This window comes from Symphalangus syndactylus, chromosome 23 (assembly GCF_028878055.3).
Source record: "Symphalangus syndactylus isolate Jambi chromosome 23, NHGRI_mSymSyn1-v2.1_pri, whole genome shotgun sequence".
Lineage (NCBI taxonomy): Eukaryota > Metazoa > Chordata > Mammalia > Primates > Hylobatidae > Symphalangus > Symphalangus syndactylus.
Window position 1 is genome coordinate 58827023 of NC_072445.2, and position 26506 is coordinate 58853528.

The following is a 26506-nucleotide window of genomic DNA, read 5'->3' on the forward strand; positions in this document are numbered from 1 at the left end:
GTTACATAGGTATACATGTGTCATGGTGGTTTGCTGCACCCATCAACCCGTCATCTAGGTTTTAAGCCCCACATGCATTAGGTATTTGTCCTAATGCTCTCCCTCCCCTTGTCCCCCACCCCTGACAGACCCTGGTGTGTGATGTTCCCCTCCCTGTGTCCATGTGATGAACATACAATTCTATGCATTTGTCAAAAACCACGTATTATACACCATAAAGTGAATTTTATTGTAAGTAAATAAAAACAATCAACTAGGATGTGGGGTGAACCTAAGAGGAATGCAAGCTGAGACAGATGGCTCTGACTGCAGCTGCATGAATGGCACAGCCACGCTAAGGGCATGGAAAGTAAGGTCCTGTCCTAGATAACCTGGGCAAAGAGGGTTTTGACCGGAGACTGTGAAGTCTAGAGACAAGAATGGCACATGCTGCACTGTAATTTTAAATCTGTTTCTTACAGGAGTAAAGGTAAGGATTTCTGAAACTAGTTTATTTATATACTAGAACTGAGCAAATATGTAAACATACGGTAGGTGAGAACCAGGTTTCTCACTGTGGGTGAAGAAGAGAAGGAAATGGAGAAGACTAGAATAAATTCAGTGGTGCTGGGCTGGAAGTTATCAGTATGGATTCATATCTTCACTTGTATATATGGAATACACATGTACGCTGCAACCTCCACCTCCCAGGTTCAACCGATTCTCTTGCCTCAGCCTCCTGAGTAGCTGGGATCACAGGCACCCGCCACCATGCCCGGCTAATTTTTGCACTTTTAGTAGAGACGGGGTTTCACCATGTTCCTCAGGCGGGTCTTGAACACCTGACCTCAAGTGATCTACCTGCCTTGGCCTCCCAAAGTGCTGGGATTACAGGCATGAGCCACTGCGCCCGGCCCACCCTAGGGTCTTTTACTCTACTGATACCGCTATTCTCTCAGATAAGCTTGCACCAACAAGCACCTCCCTATTAGCCCCATAGTCAAATCAAGACTTCTCACAAGTACCTTCTGTCTTCCGATTGTTTAACAGGACACTATCAATTCTTGAAATCAAATTCAACACTTCTATTGGTTAACTTGGAAGCACAGGAAATTTCACCCCCATTCACTGTAACCTAGATACCCATTTTAAATTCTTAGTACCTAAAAGTGCTCTTTTATCTATTTTTTTTTTTATTTCTTACTCTATTTTGTACATATGATGACTAAATGGCTCTATTCCGGTTGCAGCCATCCATAGCCTGGATCCTAAGTTAGCACCATTCTGTACAAACCAATACTATTTGATCATAATTCAAACAAGGACTAATTAAGGAGTTGACTTTTTCTCAGAGAATGATTTAATAGATGAAAAATGCAGTTAATTACTTTTAAAGTGTTGAGCCCACAGCTCATAAATATCAGAGCTGAGATTCAAACCCATGTTAGTGTATGCCTAGACATTCCACATTCAATCATATTTTAAAAATCTAACCACAGAATCATCAGAAAGGTCAACAATGAATTACAGTCAATAAGCTACCTTATAAATATGCATGAATTCAATGTTTGTAGGTATAGACATTAAGAGCATCATATAATTATTTGATTACAAGTAACAGAATATACAAAATGTAGTCCCCAAGGAGAATGTAAATAATTGAACTTTTAAAATTTCAAATATACTGCATTGTATAAAAGTTTAAGAATCAGTTATAAATATTTTAAGTTGTTAAGATATATATGTTTCAAGCATGCTGATTTCTTTTGTAGTATATGCAAATAATATGAATAATTTAAAATGAACACCATATATTTTTTATGTATGTAAAAACTATTTGAAGTGTAAAACTATTTGGCTCCATTTTAATCTGATTTTGCCTTGATTCTATCAAATTTCAGGTCAGGTCAGGATTAGCAGTATGGGTGAGAAGACACACAGGGTGGCTTCTCTCCTCCCTTCTCCCCTCCTGGACCAGCCACATGCCTGTAGCTTGGAGAGGATGTAGGAGGGGCTGGGATTCCTTTCCTGGGTTTCTTTCACTGAGATAAGCACAGAATGATGTTTCTGTCTCTGAATACATAGTATCTGAAATCTCTGCTAGAGGAGACCACTGTCAAAGTTTAAAAACCTACAAATGAATTTTGAATCATTATGTATTCGTTAAACAGGACTGATATTCTGGGTAACAGAGAAAAGATAAAATGGGTAGCTTAAATGAACAGAAGACAATGGTATCCTTTTAAATATCCACGGCACCAAAACAAAGCACAGACAACTCTGCCCTCTGTTTGGATTCATACGAATAAAAGTCCTTTATATACTTCCCTGTCTCCCTTAACCTCTGCCCCTGCCCCCTAAACAAGACTACTGCTGCTGAATCAAAAGTCGTACTGATAGAAGACCCAGAAAGGAAAAGTGCCTTGCCTGGGATCAACAAGTCTGTGAGGACAAGAACAAGGACTGGTTATGGACTCAAAACACTTGTCATAGATGACTCTGTGATACTGCTCACTTTGCTACTGCATGTTACTTAATGTAACAACTATGATACTGTGTTGAGTAACTGGCTTTTTGTTGTTGTCTTTTGTGTTTTTTGTTTTTTTGAGATGGAGTCTCAGAGTCTTGCTCCGTCACCCAGGCTGGAGTGCAGTGGCATAATCTCGGCTCACTGCAACCTCTGCCTCCCAGGTTCAAGCGATTCTCCCGCCTCAGCCTCCCGAGTAGCTGGGATTACAGGTGCTCGCCACCACGCCCGGCTAATTTTTGTATTTTTAGTAGAGATGGGGTTTCACCATGTTGTCCAGGCTGGTCTCGAACTCCTGACCTCAGGTGATCCACCCACCTCAGCCTCCCAAAGTGCTGGGATTACAGGTGAGTAACTGTTATATCAGGGATTGGCAAACTATGGTCACCAGCTGCCATGTGGCTCTCCACTGGTTCTAGTGAATAAAGTTTTATTGGAACACAGCCAGGCTCATTTGTTTACATACTGTCTATGGCTGCTTTTGTGCTACAGTCACAGTTTAGTAGACCGAGAATATGTGGCTTGCAAAGCCTAAAATATTTACTATCCAGCCCTGGACATAAAAGGTTTGCTAACATCTATGCCGCATCACCCTCCATGTTTAAACCTAATTACCACCCCATGACAGAGTTGATACCACACCCATCGTCCACAAGGAAGTTCAGACACTTGTACTGTATATGATTAGAATGCATCAAAGCCAGGATTCAAAAACAGGTTTCTAGGAACTTAGGAGCCCCGTCATTATGCCAACAAGATACACTGACTTTCTCCTTTTCTATTACAGTGGTTCCTTTCTTGGTGTGTATAATACAGACTAATACTTCAGGAGGGTAAGCACTGTGGCTTACCCCTTTGCAGCCGTCAGAGACTGTAGACCAGACCTAAGGAATCTATATTTGCTTAGCAATTCATAAATAAATGGTCCTAAAAGTTCCATTTAATTATGTCCTCCCAGACACATTCCCCTCTCATTATAAACAAATGTTCCTAGTAATAAAATTTTATATCAGCAAAGGATTAATTCCTTTATTTTCTGTGAATTTCAATTCATGATGGAAAAAGCAGGCATATGACGTAGCAATATTTTTGTCAAAAGTAAAGGTTTTGATAAACTTATGTCAAACTACTTCACTAAAGATATATTTTAAAAGTTATCATTTAAAGATGAGTCAGGTGAACCGCAATCTGTCCGCCCACTGCTGCCAGACAGTGACACCTGCTGGAAGAGTCGGAGTCGCAAAAGCAGCAGGAGGGGCTCCCTGAGAAGGGGCTCCCGAGGGTAGCAACCTTCTTTTGTTGTTGAAGTTTGCCTGTTTTTGTTTTTCACATATGTTTAGAAATATTACTCAGAAAGCCAGATAAACAATGGCAACCTAGGGAAAAAATTTTTTTAAAGAATGTGAATACCATTATATGTATATTTTAAAGATAAAATCATCATTAAAAACATAATGGGGCAGAGTTTAATGTCTGTTAACTTTAGGAAGTAAACCAAAATACTGTGTCATGTGTGTGTCCTTCAAAATAATATTAGCACTGCTTTATTTTAAGTATAAATCCTAAAGCCTATTATGGTTTCACATTCTACACATGGAAGTGTTTCTTAAAAACAGTAATAATGTGTTCTATAAAAATCCTGATGATAATATATTCTACAGGTTTCATTTGGAAAAAAAGCTTTGCTAGTAAGTTTTAAAAATTCACCTAAATTATTTTTAAGAGTAAATGTGATACGGGTTTTAAAACCTGTGATCAAACATCATCTTTACTGTAAGTACTTAAACTCCAACAAGAATGTTTCTCACTGCACTTCGTCATACTAAACGGCTCTCCTAGCTGGCAGCTGAGGGTACACATTAACATTCCTTGCATTGAAGTCCAGCATTTGTTGACGAAAACACTCTTCGGATCAAAGGATGAAAAGCAAATTGCTGGCGGCATGATTTTTGACACAAAAGGTGAAAACTAAAATGTAGTCACTAATATCCCAAGAATAGGAGAACAAAATCCCTGAGGCTATATCATGTTTTATGGCAAGAAAACAAGGGAATGTGCAGTGGAGCTGAGGGATTAGGCTTCCCATGAGCATTTATCATTGCAACTCAAGTTGCTAGTTTTAAACTAAATAGAAGCTTCTTTTAAATGCCAAATGTCCACATTTTAATGGCTGGCTTATAAAAATGTATAATTCCTCCTGCTTCATTAAAAGCAAACATTTCCCAACATCCCCTAATTTATTCCATTGAGAATTAGAACATGAATTCCATCTGCTAAAAGATAAGACAGGTAGCCACACAGCCTGCTGTTGCTAAGGGTGGTAAAGAATTCAGAAGGGGTCTGTGGCCTTTCATCACATCATTTTCACATCACCCTTTAATGAGCACTCTTTATCAACCAGGGACCAGGCACAATATGATGGTGAATGATAACCTGGGTGTGGTGTGGCTGGCAGAGTAGAGAACAGGTCTAGGATCCTTAAAAGGAAAAGATTGAAGATAATGCTTGGAAAACACTGACATTAATTAGAAAGAAATATGGAGACAACCTTTAGTGAAAAACAAAACAATGCATATGTAAGGAAGTAACTCAGCACAAACATAGCATAAGACCTGGGCTTTTTCCAGAATGCTATGAGCTGACCGAGATATTACCAAGTGGTAATGATGTTTAAAAAATAAATGCTGTACTGGGGTGCGTTGCAGTAACACTGACTGCCTCTAAGTGTTTAGTACATTTTGTTTAATGAATGAAAGCTCAGAGACATTTCCTGGTGATGATTATGTTTATGCTACAGAAAAGATCAGTTAAATTACTAAGCCCCCAAATGTGTCCTATAAACCTAAAAACACAATCCTTAGGTTTCTGGGTACCGTTCTGCAAACTCTGGCAGGGGTTGTGACTTTTTCGATTTACAATCAGGTCTCCCAAACTTTGTCCTTTTTAAAAAAACGTTTACCCCATTTCCCATGTCAGAAATCATCAAGACTCAAACATACAAGGCATGCTCTTACATATCTTATTAGTATCAAGTATACGTCACTTTCAGAAAAGCATGCCGAGTCTAATATTCCCTCTTCACATGCTGCAGGACCCCACTACTGATGTCACTACCACCCTGTTGTTAGGGAACAGGAAGTGTCCCTACCAAAACAGAGAAGACAATTTTCATATTGATCAAGACTCGATGTTTCATAGTACTGCTTCCTGAAAAGACACGTGGCTCCTGATGTGGGCCATTTTTTTCAGCACTGTTTTATCTAATAGTCATCTATAATCTGTTAGCATGACGAAACGACATACTTCGACTGTGTTTGGGAGAACCCAGGGAATAAAAGAGTTTCCTGGGTTATTTTGGATTTTCAGTTTTCATATAGCTAGACCAGACATCCCTCGATAACTGCAGGTGTGAAAACATAATGAAAGGTGTCTGAAAAGCCACCAAAATCACTGTTTGGAATAAAAGTAAGAGACTGACTTTGATAACTGCTGTGGAACCTCACTGCTGGCAAAACCAGGATTGTCCTGAATTTCTACTGCTGACACACAGCAAATGAAATCCCGGTGTGGTTTCTAGCAGTCTATTTGTGTAGTATGACTAATATTCGAATTATGTTAGATTAAGAAGATGAGAGATGATATCAAGACCCCATGATACCACAAAAGGCTGTTCACCATTAAAAGGAAAAGGCAGCAAGTTTATGTGTTAAAAGATCCCACTTTACACAATACAATGTTCTCACTTATCCTCACTGACTGGGCTAAGAAAATGGAGAATACACTGTCAGGGAGGACTCTCAAGAATGGCAGAGGCTCTACATAGTGGCTCACTTCTCAAAAGGAGCTGCTGCCAAGAGCCTGCTCCCCAAGAGGGGCAGGCGCCCCCTATGATGAGGAAGGTGGAGATGCATTGGGGTGTGAAGAGGATGCAGGGGAGAACCAGGCACATGAGCTCCCTCGACAGTGACCAGCCTCCAGGCCTCCCTAGCTTTGTTCTGCTGGGCTGTCCACTTCAAAACTTGAAACTGTAGTACCAGAAACATTTTATTCTCCTTCATCATGTTTTAAGTCAGCCACTTCTTCTACTCCTACTGTATGTCTAATATAGTAATCATTTGCATTTTTCCTTGGAAAATAAAATTGTTAGTAAAATGAAACACTTTATAACACATTGCTCTCTTTATAACATTCTTATGGAGTTGATTGGGGCAAGGTTTTAAAACATATACAGAAGCGTTAAAGTAGGACAAGTAGAGGCCTTATCTTTTCCCAGAGGCTACTCTGTGGTGAAAGTTCTACACCAGAGTGATCCCGGGCCAGAGCAGAAACTAATTCCAGGGGAAATAATGCTTCCTAGTTTAATAAATTGATAGCGATATTTCCAAATTAGTCATTATACATTTATACATAGACATAAAAAACGGGATATCACAAGGGAAAATCATTTCAGACTTTCCATCCAAACTGTTAAACTCTATCTGGTGGAGAATGAGAGAGGCTGAAGTCCTGAGGTACTTTTATAAAACACTCATCCACCCAGAACAAAGGCTTTGGCTCTGTGGGAGTATTGGCATTATTGTTGCTGAATGGGATCATCCACTTAATGAAACATGCTTCTTTCTGTCATTACTGTCTAAATCCCCACTATAAAATAAAACAGCAGCAACAGCACAAAACAAACAAACAACAAACCTCAACAAGGAAAATTCAAGGGTCACAGATTAAAAGCCCTATAATCTTTTATCTTGTCTCCAGAACATTTGAGAACATAACCCAGGATAAAAGTCAGATATATGTGGTCCTAAAGGGGCAATGGCTTTAAACAACTTCAGTTCAGACTTTTGTAATCAAAGAAACGCTGTATGTGTCACTATTTAGAAAAATTAAAATACTCAAGAATCCTATCTAAAAAATAATAGTTTTCAAGTCTCAGAACATGAAGAAATGGGTATAAACTGACATGACAGGGGTGTTCATTGTATCCAGGCCCAGTGAATAGAGTTTAAACCTGAAATGGCAGTTCTCATGCTGAAACTCCCCTGCACAGCATCTATTACCTGTCCCCCAGCCTGCTTCCCAGCCTTGGGCCCTGTGGAACTCTCTTGTTTTTCTGTCCCATTCATACTCTTATACCCTATTCCTCTTCCCCAACCTGTGTGTCTTTGGTCAAGCAACTCCTTGGTCTAGAATGTTTGCCCTTCCTTTCCCTCCTCACCAACAGCCTTCCAAATGAAGCAGTGTAGGGATAAATAAATTCCTTCCCTTCCTTCCGGGACCACTTTGGCCATCACCGGTCTTTCCCTGATTCTAGCCTTGGGAAGTGAACCTTGCCAAATTTGGGCTCATGCCACATCGTAGCCATCAGCCAGGAGCTCCTGAGAGAAAGTAATTGTGCACACATTGAATAGGTGCCGAAGTGATACATAAAAAAAAATCATCCAAAAAGAGAATAAACTTTTCTCCTCTGGAGCTATTAAAAAACAACAGATCTTTATCAACCTGGAATGATCATTACTGAGGATGAGAACACAGAATAGTCAAAACACTTGAATTATCTTCTAGTCATCTGATCCAATAACCAATAAATAACAAATTAACAAACAAATGCCATTATCACATCAACAATACCTATACTGACCTTGGCCATATAACATAAACACTATAAGTCAAGGTATCCAGTAGCACAGTTACCATTTGATTTTAGTGAAGGAATTTAATGAAAAACGATTATATCTAATTACTATTACTATTATTTTTTTGAGATGGAGTTTAGCTCTTGTTGCCCAGGCTGGAGTGCAATGGCACGATCTCGGCTCACCGCAATCTCCGCCTCCTGGGTTCAAGCAATTCTCTTGCCTCAGCCTCCCGAACAGCTGGGATTACAGGCATGTGCCACCATGTCCGGCTAATTTTTATATTTTTAGTTGAGACAGGATTTCTCCATGTTAGTCAGGCTGGTCTTGAACTCCTGACCTCAGATGATCCACCTGCCTTGGCCTCCCAAAGTGCTGGGATTACAGGCGTGAGCCACTGCACCCGGCCGACTATATCTAATTCTAAAATTAATAATATTGAATTATTTCCTAGATTACAGAAAGCTGCTGCCAAGAACAGATTATACTGTCCTTTTTAAAAAAAGGTTTACCCCATTTCTCATGTCAGAGATCATCAAGGCTCAAACATATGAAGCATGTTCTTACATATCCTATTAGCATCACTTAAGTACATGTCACTTTCAGAAAAGCAGGCAGAGTCTAATACTCCTTCTTCACATGCTGCAGGACTACAGATTTTAGAGATTTTTTTCTAGTAATTCAATAAACAACTGTTTATTACCTACTATTTGCCAGGCACAATCCTAAGGAGCTGAAGATACAGCAGCAAGCAAAACATCATCTTTGCCCTTACATAATTTATTTTCTAGTTGGAAGAAACAGATAATAAACACACACACACACGTGTCTGGTGGTGGTGAAGTGCTATGAGGAAAAAGAAAACAGAATAAAGGGCGTTAAGTGATGCTAGCAGTAAGAGGGTGAGGTGACTTTTGTTTTTATATATATTTATATTTACATATATTTATATTCAGGAAGGCTCCACTGATCAAGGGACATCTGCTAGAGAGCTGAAGGCAGGGTGGCGTTAAGTCTCACAGTATCTCGTAGAGGGCGTTCTTTTTTTTTATTTATACTTTAAGTTCTAGGGTACATGTGCAAAATGTGCAGGTTTGTTTACATAGGGTATACATGTGCCATGTTGGTTTGCTGCACCCATAAACTCGTCATTTACATTAGGTATTTCTCCTAATGCTATCCCTCCCCCAGGCCCACACCCCATGACAGGCCCCAGGGCGTGATGTTCCCCTCTCTGTGTCCAAGTGTTCTCATTGCTCAATTCCCACCTATGAGTGAGAATGTGCGGTGTTTGGTTTTCTGTCCTTGTGATAGTTTACTCAGAATGATGATCTCCAGCTGCATCCAAGTCCCTGCAAAGGACATGGACTCATCCTTTTTTATGGCTGCATAGTATTCCATGGTGTATATGCCACATTTTCTCAATCCAGTCTATCATTGATGGACATCTGGGTTGGTTCCAAGTCTTTGCTATTGTGAATAGTGCCGCAATAAACATACACGTGCATGTGTCTTTATAGCAGCATGATTTATAATCCTTTGGGTATATACCCAGTAATGGGATGGCTGGGTCAAATGGTATTTCTAGTTCTAGATCCTTGAGGAATCACCACACAGTCTTCCACAATGGGTGAACTAGTTTACACTCCCACCAACAATGTAAAAGTGTTCCGATTTCCCCACATCCTCTCCATCATTTGTCGCTTGCTACTTTTTAATGATCGCCATTCTAACTGGTGTGAGATGGTATCTCACTGTGGTTTTGATTTGCATTTCTCTGATGACCAGTGATGATGAGCATTTTTTCATGTGTCTGTTGGCTGCATAGATGTCTTCTTTTGAGAAGTGTCTGTTCATATCCTTTGCCCACTTTTTGATGGGGTGGTTTGTTTACTTCTTGTAAATTTGTTTAAGTTGTTTGTTGATTCTGGATATCAGCCCTTTGTCAGACGAGTAGACTGCAAAAATTTTCTCCCATTCTGTAGGTTCCCTGTTCACTCTGATGGTAGTTTCATGCAGAAGCTCTTTAGTTTAATTAGATCCCACTTGTCTATTTTGGCTTCTGTTGCCATTGCTTTTGGTGTTTTAGACATGAAGTCCTTGCCCATGCCTATGTCCTGAATGGTACTGCCTAGGTTTTCTTCTAGGGTTTTTATGGTTCTAGGTCTAACATTTAAGCCTTTAATCCATCTTGAATTAATTTTTGTATAAGGTGTAAGGAAGGGATCCAGTTTCAGCTTTCTATATATGGCTAGCCAGTTTTCCTAGCACTGTTTATTAAATAGGGAATCCTTTCCCCTTTTCTTGTTTTTGTTAGATTTGTCAAAGATCAGATGGTTGTAGACGTGTGGTGTTATTTCTGAGGCCTCTGTTCTGTTCCATTGGTCTATATATCTGTTTTGGTACCAATACCATCCTGTTTGGTTACTGTAGCCTTGTTGTACAGCTTGAAGTCAGATAGCATGATGCCTCCAGCTTTGTTCCTTTTGCTTAGGATTGTCTTGGCAATGTGGGCTGTTTTTTGGTTCCATATGAACTTTAAAGTAGTTTTTTTCCAATTCTGTGAAGAAAGTCATTGGTAGCTTGATGGAGATGGCACTGAATCTATAAATTACCTTGGGCAGTATGGCCACTTTCACGATATTGATTCTTCTTATCCGTGAGCATGGAATGTTCTTCCATTTGTTTGTGTCCTCTTTTATTTTGTTGAGCAGTGGTTTGTAGTTCTCCTTGAAGAGGTCCTTCACATCCTTTGTAAGTTGGATTCTTAGATATTTTATTCTCTTTTTAGCAATTGAGAATGGGAGTTCACTCATGATTTGGCTCTCTGTTTGTCTGTTATTGGTGTATAGGAATGCTTGTGATTTTTGCACATTGATTTTGTATCCTGAGACTTTGCTGAAGTTGCTTATCAGCTTAAGGAGATTTTGGGCTGAGACAATGGGGTTTTCTAAATATACAATCATGTCATCTGCAAACAGGGACAATTTGACTTCTTCTTTTCCTAATTGAACACCCTTTCTTTCTTTCTCTTGCCTGATTGCTTTGGTCAGAACTTCCAACACTATGTTGAATAGGAATGGTGAGGGAGGGCATCCTTGTCTTGTGCCATTTTTCAAAGGGACTGCTTCCAGCTTTTGCCCATTCAGTATGATATTGGCTGTGGGTCTGTCATAAATAGCTCTTATTATTTTGAGATAAGTTCCATCAATACCTAGTTTATTGAAATTTTTTTAGCATGAAGGGCTATTTAATTTTATCAAAAGCCTTTTCTGCATCTATTGAGATAATCATGTGGTTTTTGTCACTGGTTCTGTTTATGTGATGGATTATGTTTATTGATTTGCATATGTTGAACCAGCCTTGCATCCCAGGGATGAAGCCAACTTGATCACGGTGGATAAGCTTTTAGATGTGCTGCTGGATTTGGTTTGCCAGTATTTTATTGAGGATTTTCACATGGATGCTCATCAGGGATATTGGTCTAAAATTCTCTTTTTTTTCTTATGTCTCTGCCAGGCTTTGGTATCAGGATGATGCTGGCCTCAAAATGAGTTAGGGAGGATTCCCTCTTTTTCTATTGATTGGAATAGTTTCAGAAGGAATGGTACCAGCTCCTCCTTTTACCTCTGGTAGAATTTGGCTGTAAATCCGTCTGGTCCTGGACTTTTTTTGGTTGGTAGCCTATTAATTATTGCCTCAATTTCAGAACCTGTTATTAGTCTATTCAGAGACTGAACTTTTTCCTGGTTTAGTCTTGGGAGGGTATATGTGTCCAGGAATTTATCCATTTCTTCTAGATTTTCTAGATTATTTCCATAGAGGTGTTTATAGTATTCTCTGATGATAGTTTGTATTCTGTGGGATCGGTGGTGATATCCCCTTTATCATTTTTTATTGTGTCTATTTGATTCTTCTCTCTTTTCTTCTTTGTCTTGCTAGCAGTCTATCAATTTTGTTGATCTTTTCAAAAAACCAGCTCCTGGATTCATTGATTTTTCCAAGGGTTTTTTTGTGTCTCTATCTCCTTCAGTTCTGCTCTGATCTTAGTTATTTCTTGCCTTCTGCTAGCTTTGAATTTGTTTGCTCTTGCTTCTCTAGTTCCTTTAATTCTGATGTTAGGGTGTCGATTTTAGATCTTTCCTGCTTTCTCTTGTGGGCATTTAGTGCTATAACTGTCCTTCTACACACTGCTTTAAATGTGCCCCAGAGATTCTAGTACATTGTGTCTTTGTTCTCATTGGTTTCAAAGAACATCTTTATTTCTGCCTTCATTTCATTATTTACCCAGCAGTCATTCAGGAGCATGTTATTCAGTTTCCATGTAATTGTGCAGTTTTGAGTGAGTTTCTTAATCCTGAGTTCTAATTTGATTGTACTGTGGTCTGAGAGACAGTTTGTTGTGATTTCTGTTCTTTTACATTTGCTGAGGAGTGCTTTACTTCCAACTATGTGGTCAATTTTAGAATAAAGGCAATGTGGTGCTGAGAAAAATGTATATTCTGTTGATTTGGGGTGGAGAGTTCTGTAGATGTCTATTAGGTCTGCTTGGTGCAGAGCTGAGTTCAAGTCCTGGATATCCTTGTTAACCTTCTCTCTCGTTGATCTGTCTAATATTGACAGTGGGGTGTTAAAGTCTCCCATTATTATTGTGTGGGAGTCTAAGTCTCTTTGTAGGTCTCTAAGGACTTGCTTTATGAATCTAGGTGCTCCTGTATTGGGTGCATATATATTTAGGATAGTTAGCTTCTTGTTGAATTGATCCCTTTACCATTATGTAATGGCCTTCTTTGTCTCTTCTGATCTTTGCTGGTTTAAAGTCTGTTTTATCAGAGACTAGGATGGCAACCCCTGCTTTTTTTTTTTTTTTTTTTTTGCTTTCCATTTGCTTGGTAGATCTTCCTCCATCCCTTTATTTTGAGTCTGTGTGTGTCACTGCATGTGAGATGGGTCTCCTGAATACAGCACACTGATGGGTCTTGACTCTTTATCCAATTTGCCTGTGTCTTTTAATTGAAGCATTTAGCCCATTTACATTAAAGGTTGATATTGTTATGTGTGAATTTGATCCTCTCATTATGTTAGCTGGTTATTTTGCCCGTTAGTTGATGCAGTTTCTTCCTAGCATTGACAGTCTTTACAATTTGGCATGTTTTTGCAATAGCTGATACTGGTTGCTCCTTTCCATGTTTAGTCCTTCCTTCAGGAACTCTCGTAAGGCAGGTCTGGTGGTGACAAAATCTCTCAGCATTTGCTTGTCTTTAAAGGATTTTTTTTTCTCCTTCACTTATGAGGCTTAGTTTGGCTAGATATGAAATTCTGGGTTGAAAATTCTTTTCTTTAAGAATGTTGAGTACTGGCCCCCACTCTCTTCTGGCTTGTAGAGTTTCTGCCGAGAGATCTGCTGTTAGTCTGATGGGCTTCCCTTTGTGGGTGACCCGACCTTTCTCTCTGGCTGCCCTTAACATTTTTCCCTTCATTTCAACCTTGGTGAATCTGCGGTTGCTCTTCTCGAGGAATATCTTTGTGGTGTTCTCTGTATTTCCTGAATTTGAATATTGGCCTGCCTTGCTAGGTTGGGGAAGTTCTCCTGGGTAATATCCTGAAGAGTGTTTTTCAACTTGGTTCCATTCTCCCCGTCACTTTCATGTACACCTATCAGATGTAGATTTGGTTTTTTCACATAGTCCCATACTTCTTGGAGGCTTTGTTCATTTCTTTTTACTCTTTTTTCTCTAACCTTCTCTTCTTGCTTTATTTCATTAATTTGATCTTCAATGACTGATACCCTTTCTTCCACTTGATTGAATTGGCTATTGAAGCTTGTGCATGCATCACGTAATTCTCGTGCCACGATTTTCAGCTCCATCAGGTCATTTAAGGTCTTCTCTACACTGTTTATTTTAGTTAGCCATTTGTTTTATCTTTTTTCAAGGTTTTTAGCTTCCTTGCAATGGGTTCAAACATCCTCCTTTAGCTTGGAAAAGTTTGTTATTACTGACCTTCTGAAGCCTACTTCTGTCAGCTCGTCAAAGTCATTCTCCATCCAGCTTTGTTCCGTTGCTGGCGAGGAGCTGTGATCCTTTGGAGAAGAAGAGGCTCTCTGGTTTTTAGAATTTTCACCTTTTCTGGTCTGGTTTCTCCCCATCTTTGTGATTTTATCTACCTTTGGTCTTTGATGTTGGTGACCCACAGATGGGGTTTTGGTGTGGATGTCCTTTTTGTTGATGTTGATGCTAATCCTTTCGTTTGTTAGTTTTCCTCCTAACAGCCAGGTCCCTCAGCTGCACATCTGTTGGGGTTTGCTGGAGGTCCCCTCCAGGCCCTGTATGCCTGGGTATCACCAGCAGAGGCTGAAGAACAGCAAATATTGCAGAACGGCAAATATTGGTGCCTGATCCTTCCTCTGGAAGCTTCGCCCCAGAGGGGTACCCACCTGTATGAGGTGTCAGTTGGCCCCTACTGGGAGGTGTCTCCCAATTAGGCTACACGGGGGTCAGGGACCCACTTGAGGACGCAGTCTGTCCTTTCTCTGAGCTCAAACACCATGTTGGGAGAACCACTGCTCTCTTCAGAGCTGTCAGACAGAAATGTTTAAGTCTGCAGAAGTTTCTGCTGTCTTTTGCTCAGCTATGCCCTGCCCCCAGAGGTGGAGACTACAGAGGCAGCCTGCCTTGCTGAGCTGCGGTGGGCTCTGCCCAGTTTGAGCTTCCCCGGCCTCTTTGTTTACCTACTCAAGCCTCAGCAATGGCAGATGCCACTCCCCCTGCCAGGCTGCTGCCTCACAGGTAGATCTCAGACTGCTGCACTAGCAGTGAGCAAGGCTCCGTGGGCATGGGATCCACCAAGCCAGATGCGGGATGTAATCTTCTGGTGTGCCATTTGCTAAGGCTGTTGGAAAAGTGCAGTATTTGGGCGGGAGCGTCCCATTTTTCCAGGTAGTGTCTGTCACAGTGTCCCTTGGCTAGGAAAGGGAAATCTCCTGACCCCTTGTGCTTCCTGGGTGAGGCGATGCCCTGCCCTGCTTTGGCTCACTCTCCGTGGGCTGCACCCACTATCCAACCAGTCCCAATGAGATTAACCAGGTACCTCAGTTGGAAATGCAGAAATCATCCGTCTTCTGCGTCAATCACGCTGGGAGCTGCAGACTGGAGCTGTTCCTATTCGGCCATCTTGGAACGGAATCCTCCTAGAGGGCATTCTTAACAGAGGAAAGGAGTGCAAAGTCCCTGAGACAGGGACCTCTTCAAGAAAGAGGCAGGAGACCCATGTGGCTGCAGCTGAGCACGCAAGGGAGGAAGGATGGGGAGCTGAGCCTCAGGGAGATGGTAAGGAGGAAGACTGGTGGGTGCCTGACCAGTGCTCCAAATGAGTCAGGAAACCCCTGGGGCTTTTAAGCAAAGGAATGACACAATTGTTACAAGGCCACTTTGGCTGCTATGGGGAAGACAGTCTGTAAAGGAGCAGGGTAGAACCAGAGACCAATCAGGAGCTATTCCAGAAGCAATTTAGTAGAGAGGATGTGGCTGGCGTAGGGTGTTGGAGGTGATTAAAAGTGGATGGATTCTGAAGACATTTTGAAGTGAAGAGCCAAAAGGTTTTACTGGTAGATTAGAGGCAACACGTGAGAAAGATGGGCATCAAGGATGACTTCAAGATTTTTGGCCAAGCAGCTGGAAGGATGGCGGAAGACTACGGGGGAAGTGTGCTTAGAGGTAAGGGGTGAACCAGGGATCTGGGACACATCAGACCTGAGATACTAATTAGACACCCCAACAGAGACTGGTGGGGTAGGTCAGAATGATACCCACATGTGGAACGAACTGGGGAATCATCAGCACAGAGATGGTATCTGAAGTCAGGAGACCGGATGAGACTACCTACAAAGTGAGCACAGACAGGAAGAGAAGAGATCAAAGGCCACAGCCCTGGGGCCTATGGGAGAGGCTGGGGAGGTGAGGAGGAGCCAGCACAGAAGACTGAAAAGGAACAGCTGGTACCACTCTGGGCTAGTGGAAGGCTAGTAACAGTGCACCCTCCAGACACAGCATCATGCTGCAGGCTTCTGGCTTGCCCCCTCAAACAGGGACATGTGCAGAATTGCTAAGCAAAATCCCATCTCCAGCTATCATCAGTTTAATGGAGTAAAAGTTTGTTTCAAAGAATAATGAAACCCAATCTTAGTACTCAATAAACCAGAAAGACAACAAACAAATCCATCAAACTGGCCAAAAATTTAAATTCTAACAATATTAGGTATAATTAAAGAGGTGAGGAAATGCAAAGTCTCTTCTGGAGAACAATGTAAAATTTCATCAAGCACAATATCTAGGTATCTACATACAAAGTGGTGCTGTTTATGCAAATTTAAAATACAAACATAAAATCACACACTATTCATAGACCTATACATGTACGTTGAATGAACTGAAAGGAAAACCCCCAATGCAGTGAGAGCTCCCCTGAGAGGGACAGCAGAGCGGCAAGGAGTGGGGAGTGTGGGAAGCTGCCCCTCAGCAGCAATAACCTCGCTGAGCTGGTTTTTAAAAAATATATTGAATTTGTGATAAGAACTTGAAGCAAATATGAGAAAATATTTATAATCAACTCTGCTGTGAATACATAAGTACACACAATAAAATACTTTGTACTTTTTTGTATGTAAAAAATCTCCAAATATGTTTTAAAAGCACAGAAAAGCACAATGAAACAAGATCATTTGTTTAAAACAACAACTGTTTACTATATTTACACCTACACTGTAAGCCTATAATAAAGCAAAAGGAGAGGAATAAATTCTGCTGGTGTAGCAACACAGAATGTTAGGTCTCTAGCACAGCATGGCACAGCACTTGGCAAAACTCCATCTCTACGTTCTACTTCACTATTATTTGACAAACACTGTAAAAAAAAACTTTGAGCACACTACCCACAAATACAGTAGTTTTAAAAAAAAGTAAACTGAAAGGAAAAAGGTAAAACTACATTGTTTATCAGAAGTTCCAATCTAAATATGGAATTAGGATATCAACTTTGAGTAATAATCTAAGACCAGGTTCAAATGCTTTTGGAATTAGATGAAAATACAACAATGAATAAATACATAGGTAGGTCAGTCAGTAAATGTAAACAACCCATGATAATTAACAGAAACTATAATTCTCCTATGCAAATTTAAGATACAAGTGCTACCTTCCCTTAACAACTTAGAGAATTCTACAGACACATTAATTTTTATAAGTTTCATCTTCTTGAAGAAGATATACATGAGTATATACTATAATAATACCTTTACCTTGTCCCTTTTCTAGTCAGTGGGTAATAAATATACTTGCTGAAACTCTTACACATTTTTCCTAGCTTTTTACAACTGAATTGCTCTGTATCACTGAAGATGTGAGTCATTTCTCTTGTATATTTAGAAGTAAATTCAGGCTGATTCATTTCGTGTGTTACAGGGATTAAATGCATTTGAATTTTTACCTATATATTCAATGATGTCCTCATCACTTTCTCTTTGGAAATTTTCTCTAGACCAAACTAATACATGTTAAGAAAAATATAGCAAGCAGGTAAATGTTTAATTCAGGGCATTTTAAAAAGCAGAATACTTTTTCAAATTTTTTTTCTTTTGTCTATAAATCCTTGGGTTAAAAACAAGTTTCACAAAAAGATATTTCTATTCTCTGATGAGTTAGAACAGAGGAACAGGTTTATTCTTCCTTAAAATTGGTCAGACATAAATACTTAAATTTGTTAACCGGAATAATAAACACTTTAGAGAAGTAAACAAACATTTTATTCCACAAATACGGAGCTGCTGCGCAGCGCAAGGCACTGTGCTAAATGCTTTTGGTGAGCACATGTTACGCACTCACTGGCTCTGCTCATGACATGCTAAATCATTGTGGTGGGAGCTCAGGTGAGCACGTGAATAATCTCAGAACAAGGTAGAAGGGGATTAAATGCTTTCAGGGAGGAAATTGTAAAATACTAGAGGAGTCCAGAGAAGCGAAGAATTGTTTCCTGCAAGAGGTGTGGAAAAGGAAAATCAGAGAAGGCTTCATGACAGCAGCGGACTTGGCTGGATCTTGAAGGAAAGTGAGATTTTGACCAGGGCACTGGGAGCCACGTTTGTGTGGGAAGTGAGGGCTGGGGTTTTAAGTGAGGGGTGTAAAGGTGAAGAGCAATCAATGTCAAGTAGGCAGGAAATTCAAGCACGAGGGTAGGTAAAAGAGAGAAATGAGAAGGGTAGAGAAGTAGGTAAGCAGCAGATTACAAAGGATTTTGATCAAGGTCAAGGGTTCACATTTTATTTTCTAGACAAATGGGAACCGATGAGAACCTCTGAGCAGAGGAGAGGTATGATCAGACACATGCTTCAGAAAGATGAACATCGTGGGGGATAGATGAATACGAAGGAGGACAATCTAGACATGGAAAAACTAATTAGGAGTCTACTGCATATAAATAAGAGGTAATGAAACAGGAATTAGGCAGTATCAGTGGGAATGGAAACGGTATGGAAGCAAAAAAAAATTGTACATTATAAATAGCATTTTTGAAAAATATGGTATAAAGCCTTACCTGATTCTTCTGTATCCTGTTCATCTATTAAACCTACTGAGACGCCTAAATCCACACATTTCTTGCTATGTGCCTTGGACTTCATGTGTTTTGTCAGATTTCCTTAAGGGAAAAGAATGTTTACTAAGCTTAAGTAGTATGATTTTGCTATTGCATTTGTAAACACTGGCAAATTTCATTCCTATTCAAACAAAAGTACAGATTGTGGTCATACAATTCAATGACTAAAATGTGAACAAAAGAAAATTTGGTATCTACATGTTGTAATACCTTGTTATTATCAGTTTATACTTTCTTCTTAAAATCTGCCTCCTCTACTTTGATAACATCTCCTTTATCTTATGTTTTCTATTCTCTAGTCCTTATTTATTTCTTGGGACATTTTATACATACGTAATTTAAAGTCCCGTTCAGACTACACTGTGATCTGTAGTTCTTGGAGTGTGAATTCTCCACTTGTTATGTCTGCTGGCTCTTTCTCATTTGTTTCTTTGCATGCATTTTACTTTTAATTGTAAGTTTATCCTCAGCAAGATTGTTTTCCATGGAATCCTAAGTACCCTGGGTTGCAGAAACACCTCTATAAAGCAGTTTTCCAATTGCTTCTGCCTGGGACCTTAACAGTTTTATTGGCTTCAGACAACTGACTCTGGACCAGTTTTTTTGTTTGTTTTTGCATGGTATAGATATAGGGTTTTACTTTTAAGCGGTTAGGGTTTTTCCCACGTGGCCCAAAGTCACTGGACAGGAGGACTAGGCTTATTTCAGGAACCTCAGATGCTATCTCAGGACAGGCATGCCTGTAGGCATATATCTGGCCTCGATTCCCATAAGGCCTTTTAATTTTTTTTGTTAGTATGTGTTCACCATGTTAGCTTTGAATTTCTTATTTCTGGTACCTTGGAATTCACCTTTTAAAGTTTCAAGCTTGACCATCTATGAAAAACTATTTTCGGTCATTGTAATTTTATAAACAGTATTTCTGGAATAAGAGAAAGCATTTCCTGTATTAATTTCACTTCACATATAGAGTATAAGTCTCAAAATAGTACCAGTAAAGGAGTGTTTCCTCTGGCAGCTGTTGTATCGACCTCTTTAAGTATGACCATGCTAGCTGAGAACCACTAGCACACCTGCCTCAAGTGATCACTGAATCCAGGGGAAACAGCTCAGATTCTTCTGAGGATAACAAGCATCTCCAGTGGATAATACCACACACAAAAACATTGCCAACAAGGGCAAGTCATCTTTTTTGAGAAACAAAAGCAACTCTAAATATTGAATTTAGTGGGCAGAGGCAAAGTAGTATTTGAGAATAAGTCTTCAGAAGACCTCAAAATGTCTGAATCATTGGTCCAAATTTTGGGCTTGCAGGAGCCAAAGCACATGGAAAATAGCTGTATCTATTCAATTTCTTGATAAATGCACTAAGCCTGTGAAACTGGTCATCCCTGTACAAGCTGATTCTTGCACTACATAGTACATTCTTGTTTGAGCCCACCATGCAGGACCCCAGAGCTTAGTACTTAAGGAGGTCAGGCTTAAGAGGCTGCCAGGACCAGATGATGGCTAAGGTCCATCAAACCCTGACTTCTGTGATTCTGGAGATAACACCTGCATTAACACTTGGCTATCTCTGATATTTACATTAAGCATACTGAAAAAAATATGAAGCAAATGTGGCAAAATCTTAGCAATTATTAAAAGATTATGGGCACAATGGTGTTCATTATACAGATCTCTACTTTTATGTGACAGCTTTAAAGTTTTCACATTAAGAAATTATAAAAACGGTTTAGATATCTATGGTTGAAATTTCCACTTGTAAGTCAAAATGTTTTCAGTGTGTTAATACTAACAATATTACAAACCAAATTATAAGGTCCACTAATAGTCCTCTTTTTTTGTTGTTGTTGAGATGGAGTCTTACTCTGCTGCCCAGGCTGGAGAGCAGTGGCGAGATCTCAGCTCACTCCATCTCCTGGGTTCAAGCTATTCTCCTGCCTCAGCCTCCCAAGTAGCTGGGATTATGGGTGCCTGCCACTGCACCAGGCTAATTTTTTGTATTTTAGTTAAGACAGGGTTTCACCATGTTGCCCAGGATGGTCTCAAACTCCTGACTTCAGACAATCCGCCTGCCTTGGCCTCCCAAAGTGCTAGGATTACAGGTGTGAGCCACCGCACCTGGCCCTCTTTTAAAATGTTTTTGCTCCCTAGATAGCCATTGCAGGTTACTTACTTTTTAAGAAGCTAATGTATAATTGTAACTAGACAAATTTGGAAATACAAGTTTTTAGTAAGCATATTTTCTCATAACTTTAGCTATTACTTATTATGAATCAACTTCCTAAATAATGTAAAATACACAAAAATCTTCATTTCAATATACAAAATATTGAAAGTGTGCCCATATTGAAATGCAAATATCTCCTAGCAATTTTATAAACCTTGTGTGTTAATTTAATAAATAATTTTTCTGACAGATTTAATAAACATTTATCTGAATCCTCTGGAAAGCATGAGAGGTTTTGTTTCTGGATTCCTATTAGCTACATACAGTCTAACTTTCTGTGATATAAATGAGACTAACTCTTGCAGAGATACAAGCTCTTTATATATTTTCTGCTGACTGACCTCTAATGTTGAATCATGAAAACAAATCAATTAAAATTATTTTGAAAATGTACTCAGAAAATAAACTCAGAGGGCAAATAATGAATTATGGATTTGTAAGCATTACCATCAGAAGCATCAATTTTTAGCTCTACAGATTATTTTTGATAGGGTTTTGCTGTCTTTGCATACCGTATTTATACAGTATGACATCACATCACTATTTCCTTCTGTTAGTAACCAGACACTTTCAATAATAAGTGGAGTCCTACTGGCTAGGATATCAAGTAAATCAGAGAAGGTGAAAATCTGAGGCCTAATTCAAAAAAAGGTCTACTATTATTTAACTACCTTTAAAAGGTGCTGTGGAATCTGTTTTACATAGATTCACAAAAAGTAGACTTCAAAAAGGAAGCTGACCATAAAAAAATGAGAAGTGTCATGCCAAGAAGAGGAAAATCCTGAATTTCTAACATTTTCTTCACCAGTCTCCTTAGCAAGGATAGCCTCCTTCAAATAAATATTTATCATATAATTCCACATGACGTCTTACAAAACAAAAAATTTAATGCCAATTCAGATATACAGCATATTAGAGATATGTAAGACATGAAAAGTACTCACAGGCAATGCTCACTCCTCAGGGGTCATTATGGACTGTCCACCATTTAGTTAACATTTCTCTAAAATCTCTGAGTTATTTCACTAAGATTAATATTTGTGACTCATCATATTTTTCCTTGCCAAGAAATCTCTAATTACATTTGGTTTACCACATCTAGGTTGTCCTTCCTTTTTTGCCCTTACTTGATAAATATTTTTTAAATACCCTGATTCTTTTCCTTCTTTCTATTGAGAAATACCCATTTCCCATTGTATCTTGATCTTCTTGTATTTGATAACATTCTTTTGCACATGATAATCTTTTATTAGTAATATTAGCTTTCTAAATATGCTTCTTGTCTCATAAAGGAAACTAATAGATGTTTCTTAATCATAGGATCAAAACGAGTAAAAAAGCAATAAACTCAGTTAAAAGACCAAAGTACTTTACCCTATCAGAGTCCTCCCTCAGGACCAGGAAGGAAAATCATCCTTAAACTCACCCTCCAACGACAGAGGGAGGTTCTACATCACAATTAAAAAACTGCATCCTGAGTATCCCTCCCAACCTCTCTCATCTCTTGAAACTTTTTTGAAATATTCAAAGCCATCCGAAGAATATTTTGTTTTTCCATCATTGTTTCAGACACCATTGGCACTTAAAGAGCACTAATTTGAAGCATGTGGTTGTTACACGTTACAACTCTCTTTAAATGCCCATAAATACTAGCCAAAAAATGTAATAAATTTTGCTAAGGAGTTGATCCATCTTTAAAACAAAAACTGCAAAGACAACCAACATAAGAAAAAAGTAAATGTTAACCCAAAGGATAAAATTTGTTTCTATTTTTAAAAATCAATTAAATATATATATATTTTTTTTACAGATACTGTTTTCTCAGACATGTTTTCACAATTACCTTTGTTAAAAAGAGAGCTTTGGTTTTTAGAAAGTGGCATATAAAATTAAAATCTCAAGTAACAAATTGTTCATGAATAAGGAGCCTGACGGAGGAAGCAAACATTTAAAGTAGTATACCTATTATATGTATCAAGAAACTTGTACAGGGTAAAATTAACTATGAGTAAGGCTTATAAATAAAAACATATTTAAAAAACCAGAAAGGGTCCTAAATATAATTTTAATGATTAGTTCTGCGACTTCTTTATAAACATTAATAGAAACTATAGAAAATTTTTGAAGCTAAAATTTAACAGTATTTGTGTAAAAAAAAGCATCGTGAAAAAAATGGCTATGTATGCCTAAAATTAGACAATAAAACAGAAGTGTAATTAGTATAGAAGTTTACTGTAGTTATTATTTTAAATCTTTCTTCAATCTTTTAGCACCCAGTGGATTTACTTGTGATCATGAAAATTTATTTTTATTCTTCAGCCCCAAATTAAACATTTTTGAAAAGGTATATTAGTCATCATGATGTACAACTGCAATTTAAGGAGTTAAATTTTTTAAAAAGGGCAGTTGCTCTTTTAAAAATATTATATATTTATTCTAGAAGTGTACAATTAAAAACTTTTTCCCAATGGGTCTAAAATCATATAAAGTAATAAGACTACAACATTGACAAGATGTAATTTACATTAGTCTATTTAAGCTACTATTTCGTTGGTCAAAGAAAACGCATAGTTGGGTTTTAGCTCTCCCACCTAAACACATATAAAAAGGACCTTGAAGCAATGTGCATTTCATACCTTTAGTCTTAAAGGAGAAGTTACAGTAAGTGCAGTGGTAGGGGCGGACATCTGTATGGGTTCGTATGTGTTTCTTTAACATGCTAGGTTTCTTACAACGTATTCCACATTCTTCACAAATGTATTTTCCTCTTCCCCTGCCTCGGACATATACATACTCTTCATTTGACTTATATCTAATTTAAAGAAAAAAAATGAATAGGGAGATTGGATACTATGTCCTTGAGAAAATACTGATGATTAAAATTCAACCCAAAAATAAAACAAGGCACAACTTTTATACTCAACCAATAACAATTTTATGCATGTGTAACAGAATATTCCAACTTTTTACATCAACACTTAATATAGCTAATTCTAATCAAACAAACTTTTGCAATATTATATTTCGTGTTTTTTTTTTTTTTTTTTAGAGACAGTCTTGCTCCGTTGCCCAGGCTGGAGCACAGTGGTGTGATCGTAGCTCAATGAAGCCTCAACCTCCAGGGCTCACATGATCCTCCCGCCTCAGCCTCCTGAACAGCTGGGACTACAGGTGCGCACCACTGCGCTCCACTACTGTATGTAATTTTAAAATACTTTCCTGTTTCTAAGTCATTGGTTAAAATTTTTTCTTCTTTGCTAAATTCAATCACAATAATTTTAAGTACTGAAATATTTTGGAGCTTTACTATAATTGGCTTTTATGATGTTTTTGTTCACAACAAAATACACAAAGATATCTAATGGGCAATGAATTCATCTGAGAGCAGATTCTCTAGGTCATTCCTTACTGTAAATCAATGTGAAAACCAAGGTTCACTCTAATAATTTAGTTTTTAGCTGCCTTCAAGGTTGTATAGTATTTCCCAAATAGTCATCATTTCTCCATCAAAATAAAATTATTTAACATAATGCTAACATATTTTGCTATGGGATTCTGTTAATATGCTGAAAAACCTTGCAACATTGATACGAAATTGGCACTAAGTCTTCATTCACATGAAAGCAAATGTACATTTAAAAAGTAAGTTTAAATGTACATTTAAGAAGTAAAATTTGTACTTGCCCTCCATCAAATATTTTAATTCTTCTTGGTTCACTTTTGATTAAGGAATTTTCTTTATCTTGCTCACTGTTAATTTCAGAGGCATCTTTATTGCTGAATTCAACTACTGTGGACTTTTGATTACCTAATGCTCTCTGAAAGGAAAAAAGAGAGAAACTAATTTAATAAAACTGAAAACACAAACATGCTAATCTTTCACTGGAAATTAAAACATGGCAGAGTACAGAGCATATGGTCAATGAAATGCATTTCAAAGTAGTAATAGGTTCAAAGGGCATTTGCGTTATCTCCTCCCTTATGAATCTGTCTCAATCACAGCAAACTGATAAATCTTATGTTACTTTAAAATTCCGCCACAGTTCACTGACAACCCCACCAAATAAAGGCTTTACAACCTCCTATACCATGGTATTTCATAAGTTTAACAGAAACTTTTAGTAGACTAAATATTTTTTCTTCCATTTAACCAACCACTCATACTATCATTTAAATACATTTCTTAAAGAGTTTACTTTTGGAGATGGAAAAGAGCTAGTTACCCCTTTTGGTAAAATAATGCCTCATACCCCTTAGAAACATCATTAAGTCTCCTTTACCTTCAGTGCATTATAAGGTAAAGCAGAAGCCTCATTTCCCAATATTTTACTTTTTCTTCCTCCATTATTTTAAATCATAAATCTTTTTTGAGATGGGGTCTTATTATTGCCCAGGCTGGAGTGCAGTGGTACAATCATAGCTCACTGCAGCCTCAAACTCCTGGGCTCAAGAGATCCTCCCACCTCAGCCTCCTGAGTAGCTAGGACCACAGGCCTGAGTCACCACACCTGGATACCTTTAAAATTTTGTAGAAATGGGGGTTTTGCTCTGTTGCACCGACCAGTTTTATACTCCTGACCTCAAGTGATACTCCCACCTCAGCCACCCAAAGTGCTGGGATTACAGGCATGAGTCACCATGCCCAGCTAAAACCATAATTCTTTCTATCTTCTCAAAAGTTTACTGAATACTGATCAATGTGACATCCAGGTCTAGCCAAAAAGTTAGGTTTTGGCTTGGTAACAATTAAGTCTCTGGAAAAAAGGTAATGAACATCAAAATCAAAATGACAAACAATGTGTGGTTTTCCTATAGGAACAATATAATAATACCTCCTTATGATTTTATGTAAGATTTTATGCTACCACCCCTTTGACAGTATGTTGTCTCACTTATAGTGCCATTCCATTCTCTCAGGTCCCTGTGAGGCAGGCAGCACAGGTGGACTATATATCCCAGTGAGGAAGGACGCTCTCAGGGTGAAGTTCCTCATCCCAGGTCAAGTGTTGAGCAAAGGCTCAAACTCTAATCCTCTGGCTGAATCCAACGCAACGCACAACTTTTCCTACCAAGGGCTTCTTTTATACAAACCTCCTTTAAGGAATTACATTGTCAAGCAGACAGCTGTGGTGCTGAAATGACTTAATACTAAGAGATAGGAATCTGTTCATTATGGAGAGGGGTCTGTGTGGCCTCAGAATAGTACCTTGGGAGGCCCATCCTTACACAGGCAGGAGGAAAGAAAAGCTGCTGGCCCACATTCCTCAAAAAGGCAGTGGGAAGAGCTACTGATGCAACCTTTCCTTCTCTTTTCCTCACAGATTGGCTTCCGCATAATTTAGAATATATGCACACACCTTCCTTTGACTTTATCCCTTTAACAGTAATCCGCTTTATTTTCAGTATCAAATTCCCCTTTATCTTTTGCTCACTTTCGTACTATTAAATCTGGCTTCTACTTGCCAAAGTTATGAGCTAAATGTCAAA

The 26506-nt window shown here is 38.7% G+C and overlaps 1 protein-coding gene across 8 annotated transcripts in view; it reads right to left on the bottom strand.

The window, feature by feature from the left end:
- Window positions 1-26506, bottom strand: part of HIVEP1 (HIVEP zinc finger 1) — a 156509-nt gene that overhangs the window by 10054 nt on the left and 119949 nt on the right. For 7 of the 8 annotated variants that reach the window (XM_055264391.2, XM_055264392.2, XM_055264390.2 and 4 more), the window contains 3 exons: window positions 24704-24837; window positions 23656-23831; window positions 18727-18828 (listed from right to left, as the gene is read on the bottom strand). In XM_055264391.2, coding sequence (XP_055120366.2) covers window positions 18727-18828; window positions 23656-23831; window positions 24704-24837 — 412 coding nt within the window. The remainder of the gene's footprint in view (window positions 1-18726; window positions 18829-23655; window positions 23832-24703; window positions 24838-26506) is intronic. The other variant, XM_063632893.1, reaches the window with a different exon arrangement.